The sequence below is a fragment of the Ovis canadensis genome, chromosome X (genome assembly GCF_042477335.2).
Source record: "Ovis canadensis isolate MfBH-ARS-UI-01 breed Bighorn chromosome X, ARS-UI_OviCan_v2, whole genome shotgun sequence".
NCBI lineage: Eukaryota > Metazoa > Chordata > Mammalia > Artiodactyla > Bovidae > Ovis > Ovis canadensis.
This window is the reverse complement of record NC_091727.1, coordinates 64,458,951-64,482,537: the sequence shown is the minus strand read 5'-3', so window position 1 is coordinate 64,482,537 and position 23,587 is coordinate 64,458,951. Positions and strand designations below refer to the sequence as shown.

At 44.0% G+C, this 23,587-nt stretch overlaps 1 protein-coding gene across 1 annotated transcript; it reads right to left on the bottom strand.

Moving 5' to 3' along the window:
- Window positions 1–655: 655 nt before the first annotated feature.
- On the bottom strand, window positions 656–12,698 carry ARR3 (arrestin 3). The gene is made up of 16 exons (XM_070290301.1): window positions 12,682–12,698; window positions 12,383–12,413; window positions 12,172–12,232; window positions 11,971–12,015; window positions 7,104–7,303; window positions 6,923–6,982; window positions 6,696–6,763; window positions 5,914–6,049; window positions 5,646–5,730; window positions 5,336–5,408; window positions 4,807–4,944; window positions 2,123–2,206; window positions 1,842–1,865; window positions 1,624–1,676; window positions 1,315–1,324; window positions 656–752 (listed from the first exon to the last, which is right to left on the bottom strand). The coding sequence occupies exons 1-16, from the start codon at window positions 12,696–12,698 to the stop codon at window positions 656–658; spliced, it is 1,182 nt and encodes a 393-aa protein (XP_070146402.1).
- Between the last annotated feature and the right edge of the window lie 10,889 nt (window positions 12,699–23,587).

Genomic DNA, 23,587 nt, shown 5'->3' with positions numbered 1-23,587 from the left:
AAAAGGATATTGATTCCCTTGAGAGCCCGCTACTCCATTCCATACCATCACATCTTCCTATCCCCAAAGCCCAACCTAGGCCCCCACCACTCTGCCAGCCAAGGATTGCAGGGCTTGGATTTGCACAGAGACTGGCGCCTGGGTGTGGTGGATCCCAGGCTGAAGCCTCAGTGGTGGGCCTTGTGATACGCTTTGTGCTTGGCAGGTGGGTGGCACTTGCTGCCTGGGGTCACATGGCACTCCATCCAACCATCAACGTCACCTTGAGGCCTGGGCTTGGGGCCATGCCCTCTCAGGCCCTGCCCACAGCCCTGAGGTGGGGCAGCTGGGCCGTGTGTGATCCTGGGAGTGGGGTAGTTGGGGGTGGGATGAGGGCAGGGATGGCCAGGAAAGCTGAAGCACTCACAGAGGGTAGGTGGCCTTGCCAGAGGGAAGTCAGGGGTCATTTGGAGGAAAAGAACATGCTGCAGGAAATCTAATCACTAGTGTGGAGTGGGGGTAGGAGGCTTGGGGTGGGGAGTTGGTTCATTCTAGATAGTTCCATTATCCTCCTCCAAGAGGAGGAAGTACCAAAGAGATCAGAAGGCACATCTGGACAAGCTGATTTATTGAGTGTTGCAGGGGGCTCCCACAAGTAGGTGCTGGAGCCAGGCACTCAGCTGTCCTCATTCCCCTCAGCTGCCAAAGCCTCCTGGCTCTCCTCTCCACTGGGCTCCTGCTGGGCAAACTCCTCGATGACTATGTCCTCAGAGCTTGCAGAAGCAGCAGAAGGGAACAGAGGGTTAGGAATAACTCTGAGCATCATCCACTCCCATTTCCTGACCCCAGAGAAGTGACCCCTTCCTTGCCACTCAGCTCAGACCCTCACCCCCTCTCAGCTGACCCCCCCCCCGACATGGACCACACTGGGCTTGTTTCCTTCATTCCTTCCCCAATCTCCAAACACAAAAGTTCCCCCCTCAGAGGGGAAATAAGAATTGGGGGTAGGAAGGAGAGAAGGCATGGAAAAATGAAAAATGAGAAATAAGGGCTAGGAGGCAGGGAAAAAAGAAAAGACTGGAAGGGATGAGGGTGAAGGACGACGACTGGGAGAAAAGCAGGAGGTGGAGGGTGGGGGATGCAAAAAGGGAAAGGGGGGCTTATGAAAAGCACTGTACTAAACTACGACACGAAGTTAAACCATATGTTTCCACTGCACACCTATTGAAAACAACACTCCAGGGAAGCTTTTTAACATTTCCACTGTCATAAAACAGAGAGTGGCAGTGGGGAAAGGGGGGGGAGGCGAGGTTTCCAGGCCTCACATTTTCTTACCTAGCAGCCTCTGTAGTGAGCATAGAGAGGGAAGGAAATATGGATTAAAGCTGATAAGTTCCCTGAAGAAATGTCTTGTTACTCTTTCTCTCTTTTTGACCCGTCTCCCTCTCATACATACACAATACACACACATATGCATGTGTGTACACACGCATACACACAATTGCCCTGAAAACCTATTCACCCAACCTACCTATTGCTATAGAATCTCTACTCAAACTGCCACTCCTAGATTCATGAGATCAGAATTGCTTGGTCCCCAGCCCTCGGGACCACTGTTCCTGTGAGTCCCACCTGGTCACTCACCATTTGACGGCTTTGGATGCATCAGAATCAGGGGGAGCTCCACACCAACATCACTGCAAGGATCCCAAGATTGGGTTACAGATCTCCCTCCAACGCTACTCCCTGAACCTCTCCCTGTTTTTTGGTCCTAGTGTGCCCTTAGATTCTCCCTCATCACTCTTGATCTGATTGCATCCTCCCTTTCTTGCCCTGGTTCCCCCCACCCGACAGTCTCTTACCTGGCTGTCAGGTCGCCTAGGATGCTGAGGGTAGAATGACACCCTAAAATTAGCAGCTGGAAATGGAAAGTAGCAACCTAATTTGACAGGGGAGTTAGGGATTGTAAGGCCAACTCAACCACAGAATCGGTTTCTGGAAGGGAAGGTAGCCTGCTCGTGGAGCTCACAGGTTTGGGAAACAGGTCCAGAGAAGGGGTGGGTTGAATGGGTCAGTCCAACTGGGAAGAAGACAAAAGTGGCTCCCCAGCCCCTGCCCAGACAGACCCTGCATTCTCACTCACCCTCCACAGGACACCATCAGGTTGACTCTGACTTTGTAGGACACCAAGATCCCCAGCAGCTCCTTGTCCACTCCTGGTCGAAGACTGGGAGGTGGTAGTAGTCATCATTGTGTGTTTGAGGGGAAATGGCTGCGAGGGAGCTAACTCATTCAGTCCCCCAGTCCCTTCCTGTGCATCTTTTGTCATCTGACAGGTCTCCCAGGCTCTGATCTACTCACTGGGATTGCATTTCTGTTCCTCAAATCCAGTTTTACCATGTCACCCTCTGCTCAAGAGGCTACCTCTCTGAATATAATTAGTACACTGCTTGACTTTCACAACCCTTAACAATTTGGCCCCAACTAGCGTCTCTAACCGGAGAAGGCAATGGCAACCCACTCCAGTACTCTTGCCTGGAAAATCCCATGGATGGAGGAGCCTGGTGGGCTGCCATCTATGGGGTCACACAGAGTCGGACACAACTAAAGTGACTTAGCAGCAGCAGCAGCCTCTCTAACCTTCCTGCCCTAACTCCCTAACACCTGGGATACGACCTAACCAGACCCATCCTCTCTCCTTGCTCAGAACAAGTCGTGCAGATTCTTACCGTCTAATGTTTCCCCAGGCTGTATTCCCAACCTGGAACTCTCTTTACTTCCTCTATTGCTATCCAAATCCAACACATTCTTCAAGATCTAGCTCCTTCTGTCTCCTCCAGCTATGCTGGCTTCTTTGAACTCCTATTGGATTTATAATCTGAACTACACATACTAACATTTAACTGATAGATGGCATTCACATTCCTCTTTTTTCAATTTTTTAAATATAAATATTTTAATTGGAGGCTAATTACAATATTGTATTGGTTTTGCCATACATCAACATGAATCTGCCATGGGTGTACATGTGTTCCCCATCCTGAACTCCCCTCCCACCTCCCTCCCCATACCATCCCTCTGGGTCACCCCAGTGCACCAGCCCCGAGCACCCTGTATCATGCATCGAACCTGGACTGGCAATTCGTTTCACATATGATAATATACATGTTTCAATGCCATTCTCCCAGATCATCCTGCCCTCGCCCTCTCCCACAGAGTCCAAAAGACTGTTCTATACATCTGTGTCTCTCTTGCTGTCTCGTATACAGGGTTATTATTACCATCTTTCTAAATTCCATATATATGCATTAGTATACTGTATTGGTGTTTTCCTTTCTGGCTTACGTCACTCTGTATAATAGGCTCCAGTTTCATCCACCTCATTAGAACTGATTCAAATGTATTCTTTTTAATGGCTGAGTAATACTCCATTGTGTATATGTACCACAGCTTTCTTATCCATTCGTCTGCTGATGGACATCTAGGTTTGCTTCCATGTCCTGGCTATTATAAACAGTGCTGTGATGAACATTGGGGTACACATGTCTCTTTCAATTCTGGTTTCCTCAGTGTGTAGGCCCAGCAGTGGGATTGCTGGGTTGCATTCCTCTTTGTTCCCCATTTCAGCCATAAACTGAAGGCAGAGACTATCTTCAACTTCTTCATACCCTCCCACATTGCTTAGCATAGGAATGACTATGTGACAAGCATTCAGTGAAAACCGACTGATTGAAAAATAAGGCACAGGAGTTCCCTGGTGGTACAGTGGATAAGAATCTGCCTGCCAATGCAGGGGACGCAGGTTCGGTCCCTGGTCTAGGAAGACTCCACATGCTGCAGGGCAACTAAGCCCTTGTGCCACAACCACTGAAGCCCATACTAGAGCCCATGCTCTGCAAACAAGAGATGCCACCACAATGAAGTGTAGCCCCTGCTCACCTCCACTACAGAAAGCCCACACACAGCAACAAAGACCCAGTTCAGCCAAATTAATTAATTAATTTTAAGGAAAGGAAAATACAGAAAGCCATATGATCTTGGAGATTTTCCAAGATTTTTCATTGCGCTGGGATGCTGATCCTCTATCTGCAAAGTAATGCTATTGGGATGATTTCTCAGTCTCTTTCAAGCAATAACAATGTATTGCTACATGATTGATAAAGCACAGAGAAAGGCAGTGGGAATGAATGCTTGTCAGATGGTGGCAGATGGTTTTTGGTAGGAGACACATCTTACACTAGGGCCTCCAAGTGTTAGGCGTAGGACCAAATAAATGATGATATAATTCTATCAGTTCCTATCATATTCGTTTTTGTCCTCTTTTCTCTCCATTTCTCATCTGTCTTCCACTGAACTTCTATCTCCACTAGAGATTAGCTGCTACAGAGATCACAGTGTTAGAGCCATATGACATGTGATAGCATCTTTTCCACCTCTGCCACTGTGCAAGCTTGGACAAGTTCCTTCGTCTCTCTGAGCCTCAGAAATAGAATAAGAACACATATTCAGCCTAATTAATGGGATTCTTATGAGGATAACAGTACCATACATAAGACCTTTCTGAGTTGTAAAATATTATACAACATAAGGAATTTTTCCTATCCACTTTTTCCTTTCTTGTTGCCTATGACCTAAGCCTGTCATTGGCCCCATGGGTATTATTTAGCTTACTGTTGGCCCTCTTGCCTAGAGGTGTCTCTGAATGTTTAAAATTTTTTTTGAAACAGGTAGGCTTCATTGAAGGTGAAACCTCAGAACTGTATATATAGCACACAGAATGGGTTGAGGGGTTAGAAAATGAAGGCTGGGAGTTACATGTGAGCTTACATTGTGCTGGAGGCCAGATTGGTGTCACCCTGCTTGAGTTTGCCATCCAGTGCCAGGCCCTGTTTCTGGCAGTTGTCTGCCAAGAGCGGGGTTACTGCAAAGCTCTTAGAGAAGGTGGAGTTAGCAGCTATAGTCTCCCTTTGAAAGGAAAAGAAGAGAAGAACTTAAGCTAGGCTTGCCAACTAAGTGATTCTCATTCCCAAGAGTATTTTGCACAATTCCATGAACCTACTGGAATATCCAAGAGAACTGACATGTCTGACTGTGGAGAGTGGAAACGATTCACTCTGGTGGGAAATCGTCTTATGCCCCCTCTCAGAATTTGATGATCCTCTTGTGGGTATCCTCCCTCTAGCTCTCTTCAGAATCCCTCCCTTTTTCCACGTCAGCCCTCACCTTGACCTTCCTCAGTCCTGGCCTCTTCCCCACTTCCTTCTTTCCCCAATCCTCTCGTCTGCCTCCAGTCCCTGACCCTCTTTCCACCACCCTATCCCTCAGCTCTCTGACCCCAGCCCTGGCGCCAGCTCACGTGAACTCCTGAACGAAGACAGTGTTGGTGTACTTGTCTAGTGAATACAGGACGACGTCTGTGATCTGGTCAACTGCAGAGCCAGGAAAAGCACATGACTATCGTTAGTCATCCTCAAGACCCCAACTCACTGCCCTTGTACACGGGCACACTTCATATGATATACTAAGATGTGCATATATGGTGAACAGAGATGTATGTTTTGATAAGCCTGCAATGGAGGGAAAGCCTAGATGAATGCAGACTGGGTAAGTGGGGGCAGAGTTCTGGATTTGGGACCAGGGGCAGGGAGACAGGAAAAGAAGCTGACCTGAAATCTTGATTTTTTTGATGACCTTGTTGGTAGAGTTGTTGATGGAAACATTGACAGAGATGGGTTTGCCATGATAATTTACCTAAAGCAGGAGGAGAGGCCGTAATAAGGTTGGAGGGAGAACACTCAGATAAAGACCTAGAATTTGTTTCCTCAGCGCTCTTGCCGACCTGGCCTCCACCCCTATCTTCCCAAGTAGGTGATCAATAAAGAAAGGGTTTCAGAGCGGCTGCACACTAGGAGGCGAGAAATGGGGGTCACAAACCTCCTTGTCCATCCAGGCCTGGAGTTGTAGGGGCTGAGCTGACAGGAGGAAGCGGCGCACAGTCTGGGCCCAGGGGCCAGGGCCTGGTTCCAGGGGAGCAAACTGTATTTTCCGAATCACCAGCCGCACAGAGTCTCTAAGTAGAGGCCAAGGGGACAGCCAGAACATCTCCTTAGGACCCACAGACCTTTCTTGTGCCAAACCTATAGCCCAGTCCTCGCTTGGGTGGTGGAGGTGGTAGAAGGTTTCCCTCAGAGAATGCCTCTGGACCCTCAAGGTAGGTATCTAGACCATAGGTCAGCAAACTATGGCTCACTGGCTAAGTCTGGTCTGCTGCTTGTGTCTGTGTGGCCTGCAAGCTAAAAATGGTCATTACATTTTCAAGTGGTTGAAAAAAATCAAAGAACAATATTTCATGGCATGTGGAAATTATATAAAATTCAAATTTCAATGTTCATAAAGTACTGGAACGCAGCCATGCTTGTTCATTTACGTACTGCCCATGGCTGTTTTCATGCTACAGTGGCACAGTTCAGTAGGTGCAACAGGAAGTACATTGTTCACAAAGCCTAATTATTTCTTGTCTGGCCTTTGACAGAAGAGTTTGCTGACCCATGCTCTAGAGCAAAGAACAGAAATTAGAGGGAAATCAGAAATGGGCATCTGAATTGGTGGTGATGCTGCTACACAGGTTAGAAGTAAGGACGTTTCTGTCCTGAGAGCAAGATCTGTTTCCTGGTGCAGGCTAGAGGCAGGGATTTTGAAGTTGACCACAGAAACACCTCTTGGAGACTTTCTCCTCCAGGTTTTCGGCACAGAAACTCCTCACTTCAAAGTCAACACCGCAGGCCTGCAAAGGGGCAGAGGCAAAGAGAACTCATTTCTGACACTGCCCACTCCCTTCCTCATGGGTTTATAAGGAAATGTCTGATCCCACCCATTAGCTGTCCCTTTCTCCAGTCTTGTCCATTTATCCCTCTGTCCACCTTTTTGAGAACCCAGACCTCACCTTTCCTGTATCATCAGGACCTGGCTGCAGTGTCACCGAACAGGGCAGGTTGACAACCATCTAAAGGATCAGAAGGAGGTCGGCAAACAGAAGAAATAGGGACCCCTTTACTCTGTTCTCTTTGTTAAGCTTTCTCTCTTAATCTTCCCTAGAAGCCTTACCTAGGGCTTGGGGTCAGTACCTGCAGGGTAAAGGGGTAGGCATTGTCCCCCAGCTTGTGCAGCAGTCGCTCCTGCAGGACTGTGAGGGGGCCGCGGGGGCTGCTGGGCTCAGCTGGGACCACTTGCTGGACCTGTACGTACAGATCTTTGCGGAATGTCAGACCAATCACATCCAAGTCATCATGGCCATAGCGAAAGGCACAGGTCAACATGACAAACACTGCAGGCAAAGGAACAAGAGAGTGACCTGTCAGGTCTGAGGGGGAAAGGAGATCTTAACAGCATCAGAAGAAGCTCAGAGGAAGACATGGAGAAACAATGTAACATTATCAAACCAGTATAGCCATAAAGAAAAGGATTAACACATTTGACTACAGTAAAATTTAAAACTTCTTTACATTAAGAATCTTTATAAATAATGAAACAAGCAAAAGCCTGAGGAAATATTTGCAACACCTGTAACAAAAGTTTAGTGTTCATAGTATCTAAAAAAACTCCCACAAATCAGTAATAAAAATACAAACATTCCAATATAAAAGTGTGCAAAATGCATGAATAGGCTCTACACAGAAGCGTGGAATGGAATGGCCAATGAAGTATGAAAACATGTCCAGTCTTATTAGTAATCAGATAAATGCAAATTAAAGCCACAATGAGATAACATTTCTGCCTCCTCAGACTGTCAAACATTTTTAAGTCTGACAGCACTAAATGTTGAACAATGCTCCAGATGTGAAACAATTGATTACATACTGTGGTGGGAGTATATGTTTGTACAGCCACTTTAGAAAACTGTTGGGCACTGTCCAATAAAGTGGAATCTGCTCATATCTTATGAAATAAGAATCTAGTGGAACTCTTGCTCTTGTCTATAAGGAGAAACATATAAAATGTCCATGGCGTCAGTGTTTGTCATAGCATAAAACTGGAAATGATTTAAATACCTATCAATGGGAGAGTGGGTAAACAGTTATGGTATATTCATATCATGGAATATTAAACTGAGATTAAAATAATGAACTCCATGTATTAGCATGGTTGAGTCTCAGATGTTGAGTAAAGGAAGGATGATATGCACAATCATACCATGTATATAAAGTTGAAAAGCATGTAGAACAATACCAAATTTGCTCATTGATATATAAAGTTAGAAGTATAGAAACATCATGGAACAATAAATATCAAATTTAGAATAGTTATTACCCGAGGTAGAGGCAGGAAGGAAAGGAGGGAGGGAGGAAGGAGTATGGGATTAGGGAAGGATACACAGGAGACTTCAGTTGGTTTCTGTAATTCTTTTTAAAACTAGGTGATGAAAAAAAAAAAAAAACTAGGTGATGGGCACAGGATATTCATTGTGTAATTCTAGGGTCAGAACCTAGGTTTGCATACGACTTGTAGAAATCCCTTGTGTTGTCTGAGCCTCAGTTATTTCACCTGTCAATAATAGGACTGCAGAAGAGCTCTACAGTTATTATCTCTGTTTTATAGGTAGAGAAAATGAGCTCAGAGTAGCTAAATGACAGCCCAGGATTTTAACTCAGACATGACTCTAAAGCCTAGACTCACATGCCCAACTTAACTCACAGGATGGTTGTAAGGAGGTGATGTATGAGAAATCCCTGTGGAAATTTAAATTATAGATGTGGATGATGATGATCATCATGGGAATGTTAGAGAAATGGAACAATAATAATTGAACTTATGCATTACAGCTAGTACCTAAGATTATTGGGACAAATAGAAAGCTACTTCGTGCACTAGTGGAGTGTGGGATAGGGTATAGAAAGATATCTTTCCAAGGATAGTGACGGAGACTGAGGGAAGGAAAGATTTACAACAGGGGTTGGGGAAAAAATGGAATAGGGGTCAAGAATCTTATCAGGAGCCCTGACCCAAAGAAAAGAAAACTACCAAGAGCCACACACTAGTAGAAACCAACCTATTTTTGTATTTTTAAGAAATCAAAATATACAACAGCCAGATTATCTGCTTTTAAAATTACAAACAAGCAAAGCAAATGAATCTATTTTCAAAAGATACAACAAAGACTGAAAGTAGCGGTAATGGTAGTGCTTATAATGACTGGGACAATGGGCAGCCTCATGCCCTGCACGAAAGTGAAGTCGCTCAGTCGCGTCCGACTCTTTGCGGCCCCATGTGACCCACCAGGCTCCTCCGTCCATGGGATTTTCGAAGCAAGAATACTGGAGTGGGTTGCCATTTCCTTCTCCAGGATACCCTGCACGAGGGAGAGTTAATTGGTACAGCCATTTTGAAGGGCAATTTGGCGATAGAAAGCTTTAAAAATGTGTGACTACCCTTTGGCCATTCATTCCTTTTCCAGGCATTTAGTCTAAAGAAATAATTAGACAAGTATGAAAAAAAATACATACAAGCATGTACTTTATGAGGTTGTCATAGCAAAAAATGTCCAGTGGTTAAAGTTGGTGAAAATATATTATGGTGCACTCATACAATATAGTACTAGGCAACTAAAAATTTTATAGATTTTTACATATTGCATAGCCAAAAAAGAAGATTAGAAAGTATTATGTATAATATAGCATTTAAAATAAAAATATAGATATTTTTACACAGAAAATATGAATAAATGTGAACTGAAATATTTGTGATTATCTCTGGGTGAGAGGATTACAGTCTTTCTCCTTCATCTGTACTTTTCTAATGTTTCTACATGAAGACAAACTTAACAATTTTCAAAAGATACAATAAATTAAATTCATCTTGGTTTCCCAGTTATGCCAAAAAAAGTGGGAAAAGGGAGAGCAAGAATAGGAAAAGGAAAGAGGGAGCAAAGGAAAGAAAAAAAGAGAGAAGATGAGGAAAAGAGGTGGCTGGAAGGAAGCAAGGGAAGGGATGAAGTCAAAGAGAAGAGAAATCAGAAAAAGAGGAGGGGCCAGGCAAAAGGGTATCTAATAGCCCCTGAGCTCAGGGTGTGTTAATCAGATGAATTGTTCTTGTCACATCCCACTGTGTATGTGGTGGGAAGGGCATCACCCCACCCCCAAGATCTTATTGATTCTCTGACAGTTTACAATCATCCTTTTTTTGTGTTAAGAAATAGCTTGTTTTAGTTTTTTTAATTCAACATCTATTCTAAAGTTATTTATAATTGTGTTTATTACATAAATAATACATATTAGTTGTGTGACAAATAGAAAACACAAACAAAAAGAGAAATCAAAGTTCTGCCATCATACATATTTCAGAGATAACTGCTCTTAATTTGTTTCATTTGCTTCCCAACTTTGTTTCTGTAATTAAATATAAGGCCACATTAGATATTTATGACTTATCTTTCATTGCCTTTTTGAAATGAAACATTTTATTTTGAGATCATTGTAGATTTACATGCAGTTGTAAGAAATAATACAGAAAGATCCCACATCAATTTTTGTTAAACCACACTTCATTCACACTACCACATATATGGCCCTACAACTGGCCTTTTTCATTCAGTGGCGTAGTATTAGTATATTTTACATCAACAAGTGCACCTCAAAAGAAAAAATACATATTTGGAAATGTTATGCAAGTAAGATTATCTTGATAAAAGTAACAAAGCATATAAAAAAAGCTAAGGAATAAACTTAAATACATACAGCTTAAATGAATAATAATATAAAACTACTAAGGGACATGAAGATGAAAATTAAAGGAATAAACACATTTTATTTCCTGGGTCAACATACATTTTTAAAACTAAAGATTTTTTTCTGTAGGTTATTCTGAAAATTTTGTAGGGCTGTGAAAAAATGATTTAGGGTTTAGAACTACAGAGTAATTGAGAGTCTTAAATAAGTTGATTAATTTACTGGCTATACCCCAAAATTCCTCTGATATTTAAAAGTGGATGAATTGCTTATCCGAACTGTTTAATCTGAGCAATTAAGTTTGGTTTATTCCATAATACCTAAAGGTTACATTTGAACTAGTATTCATTAGTTTGTTCTGAACTTTTTCAAATCGAACACAATTTTCAATCTGTTGGATCACAGAGCAAGAATTAAAGAAAAAAATGGCAAAGCAATTATTTCAGTGTAATCTGGAACTATAATACTGTAAGCAGAGTAATGTGTTTTGCTATTACTTGCTGTAGTTGTTGTTTTGTTTATTTCTTTGTTTGGGACTTTTTTTTAATGGAAAAAATGGGTTTCCCTACACAAGAGAGATACGGAAAGACATATGCAAATAAAGGGAAAAAGAAATGCAAAGTGGCAGCCTGCAGGTCCAGCCCTTGGAAAAATAGTATTTTGATTTATCCAGGGCTTTAAAAAAATCTCTTAATTAGCTGCCAACATTTGAAAATCAGGACATTTGCTTAATGCAAATTTTAATAATTTAATCCATATCAATTTAATCCATATTTTAATAATATGGATTTCTGGTGTACTGGATCTTTCAGTAGGCAGTCTAAGTGTGTGTTCAGGTTAGCAGTGAAGCAAAGGCCCTACCGACAATAAGGGAGAAAATCAGAGATTTTAGAAAAAAGCATTTAATTTCAGCACACATGTAAATTTTGTGTGATCTTGGAAAAGAAAATATAATTAATGCTTTAGAAATATATCTATTTTAAATATTATTTGGGAAGAGGCACTAGAATCTTTTCAGACTTTGAGCCTCTCAAAGTCTTTATTTCCAGTTCCTCTTTAACAATCAGAAAATTTGGCTACACTGGGCTGAAATTCCCAGTTGTTAGCTTCTATCAGATAAGACATTCACAATTCCCACCACTTTTTAATTTTCTTATAACCCTCTGGTCCACTCGTCCAGTCCACTCATTCAGATTACTTGTCTGGTGTGTGTGACATTTTAGGTTGGGGTCACTGGCATATACACAGACCAACAAGGATTTTTACTTACTCTTTCGGCCTTTTAAGTAATCAGGGTCAACCAGGACTACACCATCTATGGAGAGGGGGAGAAACGGCACCCTGGTCAGGAAAAGTCCTCAGACTATGAAACAGAAGTTCCTCTTCTGCATGGTCCTTTCTTGGCTTTCTTTCACTCCCTTGCTCCCACTCCCCTCCTCCCCAGGCTCTTTCCCTTTTCGGACTCACTGACCAATGGGTTCCACCATGTCCACATGGTCCACGAAGTCCCGTTTCCCCAGGTAGATGGATAGCTGTTGTGGAACAACCTCCCATGTTACTCTCATAATCTTCTTTTAATGGATTCCCCTGAAGGCCCCAACCCAAACCCCTGAGACCTTGAAGGACGTACACATCTATCCCTTTTCCCCTTTCATTTGCCCATCTGGGTCAGGTTCTCTCACCTTGCCATTGGAGCAGGTCTTCTTAAACACCCTATGAGGAGAAAATCAGAGGATATGGAAGGGGATTGGAAGATAAGGGAGGGGGAGAAGAAGGGAAAGGAAAGAAAGGGAATTGGGGAGAAAAGGAAATATTTCTAGGATTAGAGGAAGAGGCCCAAGGAGAATGAAGTGACACCCAGGTGGAGGCAACACAAGTAAAAGAGAGGTTGCAAACCCCCCCCCCCCCACCCCAAAGGCAAGTCGTTGGGTTTGGGTAAGCCACAAGTCACAGAAGCAGAGAATTAGGAGTTCTTACTTACCTAGACATGTTGGCCATGGTGTGGATGTTGAGCCTTTTCTGGCAAGAGGGGAAGGAGGGAGGCTCAATCATTTGGTCCCATTCTCCTTACCTGGCTTTGATATACCATCTGGACACACCTGGTGTGACATAACCTTTTCTTCTTAGACAGACACCTCACCACCATCCATGCTTCCTATTCTTCCTCCTACCAGGGTTACTTATTCAGGCATACTCTCACCCATCCAGAACACAGGAAAAAAACTCCCCTAGTTTTTACAAATTATTGACTAATCATACTGTTTGTTCTCCAGAAAGGATGAGGCTTTATCAAATAGCTGGGGCCCTTTTCTCTCGAGAGTGTTTTGGGAGAAGGAATTTGTTTGGAGAAAGGCCTTCATCCAGGAAATTATGAAGAAAATTGTATTGGATGAGGTTGAGCATCACCTAGCACAGGGTAGATGCCAAGACATGTTTGTTAGATACATGAATGAATGAATGAATGAATGAACAAAACCCAGACTCTGGTTTTTGCGATGGATTCTGAGCCTGAGTTCACCTCATGGTGGCCTTAACACAGCTAAGAAAGGAGAAAGGTGCAGAAGAGTAAAGGTGCCCTCATGCTCTTGGTTGTTGGCGGCAGAAGCCTCTATGGAAGTTGAAAGCCTTCCTTGAACCTATTCATTGTTCTCATCATCCTCCCCAGATTTGCCCACTCTTACCCCCTTCAATGTCCCCAGGTGCTAAGCCTTGGAGTAGGGATCCTTAGAGAGAGAAAGATATCTCTCTAATGCTTTTCTTTGATGTGTATTAGATCTGGCCCGAGAGAAGCTTAGGGGAGTTTTCAGAGGTCTCTTTCAGGGTATCTTGGCCTGAGTGCCTGTCAGCTTTGTTGGGAAAGGTGCCCCTCAAATTCTTGATATATTGAGGAAGGTGCTAAGGGCAGGGGATATGGGGCCTAGTATGGGCTGGAAATAAGAGGACTTTGGACTATTTACCTGGGGAGGAAGGTGAAGCTCACATCCGTCTCCAGCTCTGGTCACTATGCTCGCCTCTCCAACCTCTTATACCCAAAGTCCTGTGAATTTTCAGATTGGTGGGGGCCAGGGGAGAAGAATAGGGTCCGGGGGGGGGCACATAAAATACTGCTTTATAAATAGCTCAGGTGCCAAGAGTTTGGAAAGCAGATTAGTGAACAAGAGATTAGTTGCTAAAAGATTAGCTGTTTGCTGCTGGGACAGGGCCAAGGTCAGGGGTTGAATCTGATGGTGTTAAAGTCAGGGGAGCTTGAGAAAAGGAACTACAGGGTTTTGGCCTCGTGAGGCCTTGAACCTGAGGACTGGGATCAAAGGGGAGTCGGGGACATTAAAAGAAATGCAAGGTGAGGGATAGAAATAGGAAGACTCAAAGTATAACCCTTTGTGATTCTGAAAGGAGACTCTTGTGTCACATTCCAGTCTTTACCTCTTGATCAGGTATAACAGGCCACACAAAAGTCAAGGGTATGGGAAAGAGCAACCTTTCCGTAGCCCACCGCTACTTGGGACTTAGGACTCTTTTTTCTTTTTAATTTTTAGTTTTACTTTATTTTACTTTACAATACTGTATTGATTTTGCCATACATTGACATGAATCCACCACAGGTGTACATGAGTACCCAATCCTGAACCCCTCTCCCACCTCCCACCCCATATCATCTCTCTGGATCATCCCCATGCACCAGCCCCAAGCATCCTGTATCGTATATTGAACCTAGACTGGCGATTCGTTTCTTACATGATAGTATACATGTTTCAATGCCATTCTCCCAAATCATCCCACCCTCTCCCTCTCCCTCTCCCTCTTCCTCAGAGTCCAAAAGTCCATTCTATACATCTGTGTCTCTTTTGCTGTCTCGCATAAAGGGACTCTTGAAGTAATGTTTAGAGACCCAATTATCCCAGATTATGTTCACAGCAGGAGTAGATCTCCTGTAAATAGGGGTGGAGTGGGCAGGGGAGGCTGAGTGTACTGAGCTGTATGCACACATCTGTGAGCCTTGAACTTCTTTTCTTGTTGAAGAGGAAGGTAACACAAGATTCTTGGCTCAGAGGCAGGTTATCCCGGCAGAATGTTGCCTGTGGACACAAAAAGCAATTGACATCTTTACATGTCTGCCCCCACCACAGCCAACCTTCCCCCATATGCACCCTCAGCCCTTGACTCGCTTCAATCCCTAAAACTAAGTCCACGCTATAGGCCCTAAGCAGCTTCCCTCACCTCATATGACCACTCATGGAATTAAAGATATTTTTGTCCTGCAGCTGCCAGGACCCCTGCAATGGCAGCAACAAAAGTAATCTTTCTTTCTTGGCTGTCCTTCCCATAGAACCCAGGCCCAGGTTTCATGGACATGGGGGATGTAGAGACAGGATCTGCAAACTCTGGGGGTACAGGACCCCACCCTACTTTACCTCACCATAGCACTGGCTGGGCTTCAGTACCTATCCATAGATGCAGCCTCAACCCTCCAGGACAGCCTGTCCATTCCTCACAGGGTGGCCACAGCTGTGGCTCAGAGGCTGGGCCTTCCCTACCTCCCGCTCGCCACTGTGGGTGCTGAATAGCTGTCCTGTATTCTCTTTGCCCAAATAACTGTGTTAACCTTTGCCATTCCTTGTCAGTATGCACCCCAGGGCCTTGGCTTTTAGTCATTGTAACTCTCTGCTTTAGCTAGAGCTAGAAGCCCAGACTCTGAGGGGAAGGTTGGTGTCCATGGGGAAGATGAAGTCAGAATGAATGTTCTTTTGGACTAGGCTTCAACCTATTTTTGTCTTTAGACCCATATTTGAAGCTTAGCTTCTCTTTCGAATCAGGTCCATGGTCCTCCCAGCAGGAAGAAAGTAGATCTGGTAGGCCTTTAATTCATTACTATGATTGAACTTAAATCATTCTCTCTTTTCCTGAAGTATGTGCATTTCTTGACTGAGGTATAATTCAGCGAAAGTAAAATGCACAAATCTCAATTGCACAGCTTGATGAATTTTTACCTACTGTGGAAAGCTGAATAATGGGCCCCCAAAGATATCAGGTCCTAATCCTGGGAAGCAATGAATTTTACCTTATATGGAAAAAAGGAACTTTGCAGATGTGATTAAATTTAGGATCTTGAGAGGGGGAGACTATTTTGGATCATCTGGGTGGGCCCTAAATGTAATCACTAGTCTCTTTATGAGAGGGAAACAGAGGGAGATTTGACTGCTGAGACAGAAGGCAGTGTGAGGATTGCAGCCAGATGTGATGCTACAGGCTTGGAAGATGGAGGAAGGGAAGATGGACGAATGCAGCTCTAGAAACTGGAAAAGGCAAGGACACGGATTCTCTCTAGTAGTCCCTCATGGTTGCAAGGTGGCTGTCACAGTTCAGGCATAGCCCTGCTGATACTTTGGTTTTGGCCCAGTGAACCTGATTTTGGACTTCTGGTCTCCAGAACTATAAAAGAATAAATGGTATTTTAAGCCATCAAATCTGTGGTAACTTTTTTTGCAGCAGTAATAGGAAATTACTACACCTATGTAACTATTACCCAGATCAAGATATAGAACATTTCTAGCTCCCCAGAAAATTCCCCTGTGTCCCTTTCCAGTTGATAATCTCTCAAAGAGAACCATCACCCTGGTTTCATTTTGATTAGGAGTATTTTCATTTTAGGGCTTCCCAGGAAACTCCCATGGACAGAGGAGCCTGGTAGGCTGCAGTCCATAGGGTCGCTAAGAGTCGGACACAACTGAACGACTTCACTTTCACTTTTCACTTTCCTGCATTGGAGAAGGAAATGGCAACCCACTCCAGTGTTCTTGCCTGGAGAATCCCAGGGACGGGGGAGCCTGGTGGGCTGCCGTCTATGGGGTCGCAAAGAGTTGGACACGACTGAAGCGACTTAGCAGCAGCAGCAGCAGCAGCAGCAGCAGGTGGTGCTAGTGGTAAAGTGCCAATGCAGGAGATGTAAGAGACATGGGTTCAATCCCTGGGTCAGGAAGATCCCCTGGAGGAGGGCATTCATTTTGATTAGGAGTATTTTCATTTTAGGACTTCCCAGGAAACTCCCATGGACGGAGGAGCCTGGTAGGCTGCAGTCCATAGGGTCGCTAAGAGTCGGACACAACTGAGCGACTTCACTTTCACTTTTCACTTTCCTGCATTGGAGAAGGAAATGGCAACCCACTCCAGTTTTCTTACCTGGAGAACCCAATAGACAGAGGAGCCTGGCAGGCTATAATCTATAGGGTCACACAGAGTTGGACAGGACTGAAGCGACTTAGCATACACATTTGCATTTTATGAGGAGGCAAGAGTAAGAAGGCAAAGGAATGCATCTCTAATGGTGAAGTATCTGGCCCCTGTGATAGATTAAGGGGAGACCTATTTTCAGGTCTTTACCCACCCTCACTCTGCACACCCCAATGATATTTCCAAACCCGCCCTTCCAGTTAGGAAGTGATGATCAGATCTCTGAGTGAGAAATGGTTGGCTTATTCCATAAGGCATCATAGCAGACAGGATTGTTTATCAACTCAATAGGCATTTCTCAGTTCCTTCTTTTTGTTTTTATAATTCATTTATTTTATTTTTGGTTGAGCTGGGTCTTCATTGCTGCCCTCGGGCTTTCTCTAGTTGCACAGAGAGCTAGGGCTACTCTTCTTGCAGTGCACAAGATTCTCATCATGGTGGCTTCTCTTGTTGTGGAGCAGGGGCTCTAGGCACATGGGCTTCAGTAGTTAAAGCATGTGGATTCAGTAGTTGTGGCACATGGGCTTTAGCTGTCCACAACATGTGGAATCTTCTCTAACCAGAGACTAAACCCGTGTCCTCTGCCCTGGCAGGTGGATTCTTTTCATATATCTATATCTATCTATCTTTATTTATTTTCTTATTTGGCTGCATTGGGTCTTAGTTGAGGCATGTGGGATCTAATTCCCTATCCAGGGATCAAACCTGCATCGAGAGCCTGGAGCCTTATCCACTGGACCACAGGGAAGTCCTTGCCATTCCTTCTTGTGGACAGAATCCTCATTTTTCAGATACCCCACCTTCCTCCACATGGCTCACTTCTCCTCTTGGCCAGTCATGGTCATTTCATCCTCCTTGCCAGTTGTTGGTTTAGTTATAGGCATAATGAAACTCAGGCCACTGAGATATGAGGGGAAGCATGGTAGGGAGATACTGGGAAAGGTTTCCTGAGTAATAAAAATAAACACACAGGAAGAAAGCCCTTCCTCTCCTATCATCAATGGTATTTCCACGTTTGGTTGGATGCAATGCCAGAAATAAAACAGCACCTTGTGACCATGAGGGTTGCTGAACAACAGGCTGAAGGGTGCAGATCAGAAAGATGGAAAGAGTCTTTCTTCATATAAAGAATTTTTTAATGACAATGTTAAACTGTTGAGTTAGCCAACTCAAAAGCTCCCTGCCTCTGGACTTAGATTATATGTTTCCTTATTTTAAACTCAGCTGAGTTGGGATATTCTGTTATTGCAGCTGACAGCACACCAGCAGACTTAAGTGGCATGTGGACAATGGCACTCAGTGTGGGAGGATGGAGAGGAGACAGACTAATCAAATAGCAGAAACAGAGACTTCCCCTGCTGTCCTAGGTACTGGACACAGAGGTTCTGGCCTCTAGTCTAAAGTTGTTAACAGCCTCGCTGGAGATAAAGAGCAGACATTTAGAAACACTAAAAGGGAATGCTTCTGAAAAGACCCCTGGTACAACACTAACCTGGATACAATTATATGGAACCAGCCAGTCTCCCATGATTTTACTAATAAATTTGGATTGTTCGGGATTTCAGATTACTGCTCCTTTCCATCAAGCCTGTGGGGACTGTCTTGTTCCACTCCACACTGCACCTTACTCTCAGCAGGTAACCTCACTTTTTCACCTCACAAGGAAAACCTAGGCAATTGGGGTGAATTTCTCAATCTCCAAACCCTCCAAATTCATGTATACTTTAATTCCTAATGATGAAGAGGCTGATAACTACCAGACCCTGAGAGTTGACACATTGCCTCATTTTCTCCTCACAACAAGGTCGTTATTCGTATCCTCATTCTATACATGAGGAAATAGAAATTTAGGAATACTTAACCACAGTCCTATAGCTAGTAGGTGATGAAGCCATAGGTAAACTCTAAGTCTGTATGACTCCAAAGCCTACATTTCCCCCCACTATTTCACTTTTCTCTCCTGTTCTTCCTTCCTTCCTTCCTCCCCACTCCTCCCACCCCCAACTCAGAGAAAGAGATTAGAAACCATGCCTTTCTCCCTTATCCTTCTTTAGGCCTCAAGGAAACAGTTAACATTGCAGAGAAACTGTCATCAAGACACTTATGAATATTAGATATGAGGGGCCAAGAGGGGGAAGACTGGAAGAGTAGGGGCACCAAAGGATCTCAGCAACAACAGTATCCATGTTGCTCCTTTCTGTCATGGGAAAGAAGATAATGAACTTTGCCTGGCACACTAAATTCTAGATATCAATGAGATACCCAAGTGGATACATGTTACAGCAAACAATAAATACAGGGCTTAGATTATAGATGTGAGAATCATTCAATTCAACTAACTGTAACAGGGACTATTCATTCATGCAACAAATATTTATTTAACACCAGGTGGCGCTAGTGGTAAAGAGCCCACCTGCCTAATGGAGAAAATGTAAGGAATGCCAGTTCAATCCCTGGGTCGGAAAGATCCCCTGCAGAAGGGCATGGCATCCCACTCCAGTATTCTTGCTTGGAGAACCCCGTGGACAGAGGATCCTGGTGGGCTACAGTCCGTGGAGTCCCAAAGAGTTGGATTCAACTGAAACAACATAGCTCATAGGCTCTTGTATAAGGTTTATCTACTTTCTTAACATTGAAATGAAAGGCATTTTTTGGACAACAAGGTGTATAATTTGGAAAAAAAAATCCTGGAACATATATCGTCATAACTTGACCTGGAAGGCTTTGAGAAAGACAGAAGTAAAACCAAATGTTTGTTCTCAGGGAACTCTGGGTATGATTTGGGCATGGGAAGATCTGGAAGAGATAGATAAAAACACAAATGAGTATAATTCCAGGCAGTCTGTGGTATGTGCCATAATCTCAGTAGAAATCAAATGTGATAAGAATGTGAGAAAGAAATTTGGTTGGAGACAGATCTGTATGCTGGAATCTTAGTTTAGTTCAGTTCAGTCACTCAGTCATGTCCAACTCTTTGTGACCCTATGGACTGCAGCACGCCAGGCCTCCCTGTCCATCACCAACTCCCAGAGTTTACTCAAACCCATGTCCATTGAGTCGGTGATGCCATCCAACTATCTTGTCCTCTCTTGTCCCCTTCTCTTCCCACTTTCAATCTTTCGCAGCATCAGGGTCTTTTCAAATGAGTCAGTTTTTCACATCAGGTGGCCAAAGTATTGGAATTTCAGCTTCAGCATCAGTCCTTCCCATGAATATTCAGGACTGATTTCCTTTAGGATGGGCTGGTTGGATCTCCTTTCAGTCCAAGGAACTCTGAAGAGTCTTCTCCAACACCACAGTTCATTGGTCATTATAATTATTCATAACTTGTAAGAATCATGACAGTGGATGGAGAGATAGAGATGGAGAGAGGAATAAACAATTGAAGAATGGAAAGAGAGGAGAGGAGAGAAGAGATTCTGGGAATAAGCCTTGGGGAAGGGTCACATTTGGAGGAAGGAGGACAGAAAGGAGCCAGGGAAGGAGACAGAAGGAATATCCAAAGGAATAGGAGAATCAGAGTAATGTAAAGTCACAGAAATGAAAGTGAAGAAGAGTTTCACAGGAGAGAGCCAGTCTGGTCTGCAGCCTTTCATAAAGTAGGCATTCCTTTTGGCCTAGGTGACATCAGTGGAAGCTAGCTTCTGGTTGGGGAACGTTGGGAGAGGTGTTTTCCTGAAGTAGCCACTGGGTGGTAGTGGTGGCAGTGGCGGCAGCTGCAACTATGTCCAGGGACTGGCAGAAACACGGCAGAGCTAAATCAGCTTGAAGCAGTAGGAGAAAAACTGGCTCCTGCTGGGGCTTCTCTAGTTTTGTGGACACTGGAGTGTCCTCTTGAGTATATGCCAAGCCTCAAATCACATTTGTCCTCCTCTGAAGAAGCCAGCTTCATCCCTGGGAGCAGAGTAAATAATACGAAGTACTTCATAGATTAATAGCATTTTAAGGTTTACAAGGAGCTTCCCAGGTGGCACAGTAGTAAAGAATCCGCTTGCCAATGCAAAAGACATAAGAGATGCAGGTTGTATCCCTGGATCCAGAAGATCCCCTGGAGGAGAGCATGGCAACTCACTCCAATATTCATACCTGGAAAATTCCATGGACAGAGGAGCTTGGTGGGCTTCAGTCCATGGGATCTCAAAGAGTTGGACATGACTAAACACAGCAGCACACATAGTTTGCAAAGTGTTTTTTACATCTATTAACCAATTCAGAAAACCCTGAAAGGTTGGTATTATTGATCCCATTTCACTGATGAGAAAACTCAGTTATGAAGAGGGATCCAGGGTGACACAATTAATATGTGGAAGAACAAGGATTTGAATTCAGGTGTGTCTGGCTCCAAACACCTGGGCCTTTTGTGCAATATCACAGCGTTCAGCTATCCAGGACTCAGGCTATGATCTCTTCTTCCTTGCCTACCTTTTATCCACACCCTCTCCCACTCCCCACCACTGGGCAAGGATATTCAGGTTTTTTCCCCCAAAGAGATTTCTGGACCTTCCAGGAGATCTAGATTCTAGCTTCTAGAGTCTCCCCTGCAGCCCTGCCTCCTCCTCCCAGGATCCAGCTGGGTAATATTCTTAGAACCTGAAGATCAGGTTCAGAGTCTCCATTGCTTCGCAGCTCCCTTCAGAGTGGTTCTGCTGTAGTCATCTCTCCCTTCCCAAGAGCACTACCCACCTCACCCTCAGAGCCCTCCAGGCCCAGAGCTTGCTTCCTGAACGTAAGACCTTCATAATCACTCAGACTTAGTTAGTCCCAGGAACCTCAGGCCCAGAGCTCCTGACAATTCGGCATTCCCTAGTACTAGCCTCTTAAGCATCTAGGTTTGGCATCTGTACTTTCTTGGCTGTATTCAGACAAGGGTCTTCTGGGGTGACAGAGAGAGATGAGGGGTGGCGTGTAGGAAGAGGTGGAGACTGTAAGGGAAACATGTTCATTAGCATCCTTGGGGAAGAGTGAACCATGTCCTCACCACCTCCTCTTACGTGTATAATTATTGTTCAGTCGCTCAGTCGTGTCTGACTTTTTGCGACCCCATGGATTTCAGCCTGCCAGGCTTCCCTGTCCATCACTATCTCCCAGAGCTTGCTCAAAGTCGTGTCCATTGAGGCAGTGATGCTATCCAACCAACTCATCCTCTGTTGTCCCCTTCTCCTCCTGTCTTTAATCTTTCCCAGCATCAGAGTCTTTTCCAGCTCAATAGGCCTCTTAAAATTGACAGGTGAAAAAACCTCATCTTTCCCCAGATCTACTTTTCTCATAGCCTTCCTCATCTTTGTCAAGGGTATAAGTCCAGTTGCTACGGCCAGAAATCTTAGAGTTATTCTTGACTCCTCTCTTTCTCTTATATCCCTTATCAATAAACTATTGTTATCTTTACTTTCAAAATCTGGCCAGAATCTGCCACTTCTTACAACCTTCACCACTGTGGTCCAAGCCACCATCATCTTTATTGGCAATAGCCTCTGATCTGGTCTTCCTCCTGTATATACCGTCCTATAGACTGTTCTCAACATAGAGCTGGCCAGGGAGCCTTCTAAAATGTCAATCAAATCCTGACACTTGTCTCTTCTAAACCCTTAATGGCTTCTCAGTTACTGAAAGAAGAAGCCAAGGTGTCCTCACAATGGCTTCCAAGGACCTTCATGATCTGGTTCATGCGGAACTCTCTGACCTCATCTCTATGTTTCCTCTTCCTCACAATCATATGGTCTTTGTTTAAAAGTCACCCTAATATTTAAAATAGAAACACTCTCTATTTTCTTTTTCTCCTATACTTTTTTCCATAGCAATGATCATGATCTATATATTTCACTTGTTAATTTTAATATCTTTTCCTTCCCACCAGTATTTAAGCTTCATTAAAGTAGGAGTTTTTGTTTTGTTTAGTACTGGTGAACTACCAGTGCCTAGAGCTGGACCAAGCACATAGTAGGCTCTCAGAAATTATTTGCTTATCCTTTCCTAGATGATGGCCAGTGGCTTAGACAGGCCACTGAGATAGCAATTAAGTCCATGGATGTTAGAGCCTGATTCAAAAGCCGGCCTGCCTGGGTTCAAATCTTGACTAATTAAATACTTCAACTCCCTGTGCCTTAGTTTTCTCATCAGTAAAGTGGGGATAATCATGATACCTACTTCAGAGAGCCAGTAAAGCCCTTAATAAGTATAAAGCATTTAGAACAGTGCCTTGCGTGTAGTTAGTGCTATATATACATTTCTTATAATTAGATGCACATGGAGTTAAGATTTATATCAATAGTTTAGATTTTCTAAAACATTCATTTCCCATTTTTCTGCTCATACAGATTTCTATGATCATCCTTCAGGTTTGGTTATCTCCAATGACCTGGCTCTTCAGCTGTCAACTTGGACGTTTCCTTGTGTACTCTCTCCTACTGTCATTTAGAAGCTGTTAAATAGTAATCTCGCTGGGCCCCAGTTTCCCAATCTTGATGGGCCTTGCTATTGCTAATGACTTCCCAGGACGGGAGGAGGTACAAGCCCCACTCCCAATCCCGTCTCCTTGATTATGCCCTCTTGCTGCCAAGGGGAAGGGTGACAGAGTCAGCTGGGCTCAGCCTCAAGGGGACCAGGTAGGATACATGCCAAGTTTCTTCGGTAAGAGTGGCAATGGGGTTCTGGGCTGGCCC